At 34.7% G+C, this 3975-nt stretch overlaps 1 protein-coding gene across 1 annotated transcript; it reads left to right on the top strand.

Moving 5' to 3' along the window:
* Positions 1–941: 941 nt before the first annotated feature.
* Positions 942–1811, top strand: LOC131032527 (cytochrome P450 71AU50-like). The gene is made up of 3 exons (XM_057963539.2): positions 942–1091; positions 1219–1332; positions 1383–1811. Exons 1-3 carry the CDS (start codon positions 942–944, stop codon positions 1809–1811), a joined length of 693 nt encoding a protein of 230 aa, XP_057819522.2.
* The last annotated feature ends 2164 nt before the right edge of the window (positions 1812–3975 follow it).

Here is a 3975-nt window from a genome sequence, read left to right as displayed (position 1 = left end):
TTAGTCCGAGAACGTGCCTGATTACTGTGAAAGGCAATTATTTTCAAGCAGCATTTAGTCCGAGAACGTGCCTGATTACTGTAAAAGGCAATTATTTTCAAGCAGCATCTAGTCCAAGAACGTGCCTGACTTTTGCATTAAATACTGGTTAGTTGATATCAAAGATTTGCAAGCCGGGCTATCCAAACCAAACATGGCATGGCCCAATTTCCCTGCAGTGGAGCTGGATTTTTCGCTCATCTTCCTGATCTGGATAATATACAGATTTCTGACATCAAAGAAGAGCAACAGCAACAAGGAAGAGTTGGGATTGCCACCAGGGCCACGGCCATGGCCATGGCAAGTGGTAGGCAATCTACATCTCTTGGCAAGCTCGGAAAAAGTACGGACACATTATGTTTCTACGCCCGGGCTCGGTACCCACGGTTGTGGCCTCTTCTCCTGCCATGGCCAAAGAGTTTCTTAAAACCCATGATTTGATCTTCGCCAGCAGGCCAACTACATCGGCGGGCAAGTACATGGGCCATGAGCACAGAGACATGGGCTATGGCCACTGGTAGGCAACCTATGGAGAGTACTAGCGGCAGATGAGAAAGTTCTGCACAACGGAATTGCTGTCGGCGAAGAGAACGGAGTTATTCAGGTGGGTAAGAGAAGAAGAGGCAACAGCCATGGTGAGATCTCTGTGGGAGGGGAGTGAGAAGGGCAGCATTCCGTCGAACTGCGAAATTCCATCTCCACCCTCGCACTCAACACTATCTCCACAATGTGCGCAGGCAGAAGATCCTCCGAACTGAGCGGAGGCGAGTCGTTTATAGAGATATTGACTGAAAATATGCATCTCTTGGGAGTAATTGTTGTGGGGCACTACATTCCCTCTCTTTCCTTTGTAGATTGGCAAGGCTACCGCCGCCGTATGAAGCCCGTTCATAAACCATACGATGCGTATGATCGATGAGCGCGTTGAGCAGAGGAGGAGGAGGACTAAAAGGTCGGAGAATCCGGTCCTTTTGGACGTTATGCTGGACATGGCTGAGAGCGAAAGCTCCAAGATACAAGACTCTCGCCTTTACATCAAATCAACCATCTTGGTCGGTTTAGTTTAAACAATTGCCATTGCTAGTTAAATGTTAGGATTTGTTCTTTTCTCTAGTCAAATCGTGAAATTACAAATTTCTGCTAAGATCTCACTAATTAACGAGTTCAATGCTTTCACAGAATATGCTAGTTGGTGGAGCAGAGATGTCTTCCGTAACTATAGAATGGGCGATGATTGAGCTGCTGAGAAAGCCTCAAGTAATGGCAAGGGCGCAACAAGAGATTGAATTGCAGGTTGGGAGAGTGATCTTGTAAACTTAGACTACTTGCGGTGTGTGGTGAAGGAAACATTTCGATTACATCCAGTAGGGGCCTTTATGGTGTCGCACGAGTCCACTGAAGGTTGCAATGTGGGAGGATATTACATTCCACCCAAAACAAGGTTGCTTGTGAACGTCTGGGCAATGGGAACGGATGAAAGTATTTGGGAAGATCCTTTAGAATTCAAGCCTGAAAGATTTATTGGATCAAGCATAGATCTGAAAGGTCAACACTTTGAATTGTTGGCTTTCGGAGCAGGAAGGAGGGGATGCCCCGGAATGTCCATGGGGACTTCCGTTGTTCACTTGGCTGTGGCTCAGCTCATACATTGCTTTGATTGGAGTGTGGAGGGTGAGGTGAGTAGGGAAGAAGAGTTTGGTTTGAACTTACCTATAAAGTTTCCTCTTTCTGCTCTTGCCTCCTGGAGGCTCACCACTGCAGGACCACCATAACATTGGAGAGAGTTGAGAGAAAAACTATTGATATAGACAATAAAAACCATCCCGCCACTGTAACTAGGAATATAGGTAATCACTGCCATCTAGTTGTTGGTGAATACTTCATTTATAGTCCTCAATATCAATAATAAACTATATTTATATAATTATAATTATAATTATTTTATTTATTGTTAAGAAGTATGAAGTACGTATACACATTATTTTTAAGATAACATAAATAAATTGTATATGTTGAATTTTTTTTTTCTTCTTAAGAAAATACATGATAGTTGTTCTAATTTTATTTTTTTTATTAAGAAAATACATGATAGCAATATAAGTGTTAGTTGTTCTAGAAGATATTTTCTTAAATATTGTGAATAAGTTAAATTAATGTTTACATGAAATGAAAGAAACTTGAGCAATATTACATATTATGATAAAGAGTAAAATAATTGTTAGTATTATTAGTAGTATAAGTGAAAAAATCAAATATTCTTTTTCACTATAAATGGTAGAACAAATCTATATTAGATGCCTTTGAAAATTGATAAGTTTAAAGCAACAACTAATCTACCATTTTCAAAGAAAAATTTATTTTAAGAGCTTCTTTTTATCTTGAGATTCTTGTTGAGATCTATGATATAATTGAAATTCTCATTGAGATCTATGATATAATAGGTAATTTATAATGCTTGAATTAAACACAAACAAGAAAAAATAAATATTTCTCTAATAAAGTATAATATTTACATATCAAAGGAAGAGAGACATAATGTTTTAATATTAATAAATATTTTGATTACTGTATGACATAATAGTTAAACTATTTAAGTCTAATCTCCTCTCACTCTTTGCCATTAGAACTAACATTAATTATAATAGAGGTACATTGTACACTAGATATTCTTCAATTATTTCCCTACTTTTCTGCTTAGGGTATCAACTAAAACATAAATAACCAATTGCAATTGATTTTTTTGTTTTTTGATTAAAATTTAAATATGGTGTATAATTTTTTAAGTTCTTTCTAGAATTATAGAAATCGCCTTTATTCTTAACATGTTATTAATTCCTATGTTTTTAAACAACCACATTACATAAATTTTCCATATGTAAAAAAATACTTATTTTTCTTCGAGTTTATATGTAAATTTTTTAAATAAAATGGAGCTTTTCAGATAACTGATTTAATTAATTTGATAGTTATGCAAATCCAAATCACAATAGTTAAAAGCCAATAAATCTCAATATTTTAATAGCAACCAACCATAACCTAAGTCTTTGTCAAATCTCTGTTACCAATTCAATGTACCTACCTTTGATTTTGTCAAAACCTTCTCATCCCTGCAAAAATTCAAAAATTTTAATACTTTTTACACTAGTCTTCTTGTTCATCTCATTTCACACAAATCCAAAAAGGAAAAACACAAAAACTTTTATAGGTTTTATATTTTATTACAAATAAACGAAGGTAGATCTATTTCCATATTTGGGCATTCTTCCCTCTTATTAGAATTGGCTCTGTTCCAGGGATTCAATTAAGGCCTATCTCAATTTGATAAAAGAAGAAAGAATTGTACAAAAATAAATTGACATTGTGCATTCTTTATCTTTCTTCTTCCACATGGTTAAATATTTGGGTGTCTTTTCCTTGTTACATAAATATCATTATTTTCCCACTTTCTTTAGTTGTCTCCTAAATCGTTGCTAGAAAAATAATAGGATTCAACCTTTCCAGTCTATTGATTGAACTCTTACAGTGCCTTTGAATTTTGAAGTCTAATAAAATAAAAAACTACTAATTTTTTTTTTCCTTAGTAAATAACTTTTTATGATTTATTTTTGGATAATTTTGATAGGAGCAAAATTGTGTTATAATCTAGTTGTTAATGTAATGTTTCTCATAATTTTACAAGACTAACTATAAAACAAGTAATTTACAAGACTAACTGTAAAACATGAAAGAGAAAGCAATGAAACAGAATCCTTTTTTTCCTACAATGTTTTGGATGTTTAACAAGTGTAATGCAAAACATAAATGATTTTTAGTTTGCCTTAATAGCATGTGCCTACCATCTACTATACCAACTTTTAATTGTTGATTTAAAAAAAAAAAAATTTGTGTTCACAATTACCACTAAGCTTAATTCTTGATTTTAAGGAACAATTGAAA

Source organism: Cryptomeria japonica, chromosome 9 (genome assembly GCF_030272615.1).
Source record: "Cryptomeria japonica chromosome 9, Sugi_1.0, whole genome shotgun sequence".
Classification (NCBI taxonomy): domain Eukaryota; kingdom Viridiplantae; phylum Streptophyta; class Pinopsida; order Cupressales; family Cupressaceae; genus Cryptomeria; species Cryptomeria japonica.
Note: the sequence above shows the minus strand (reverse complement) of the source record. Positions and strands in the feature narration are given on the sequence as shown.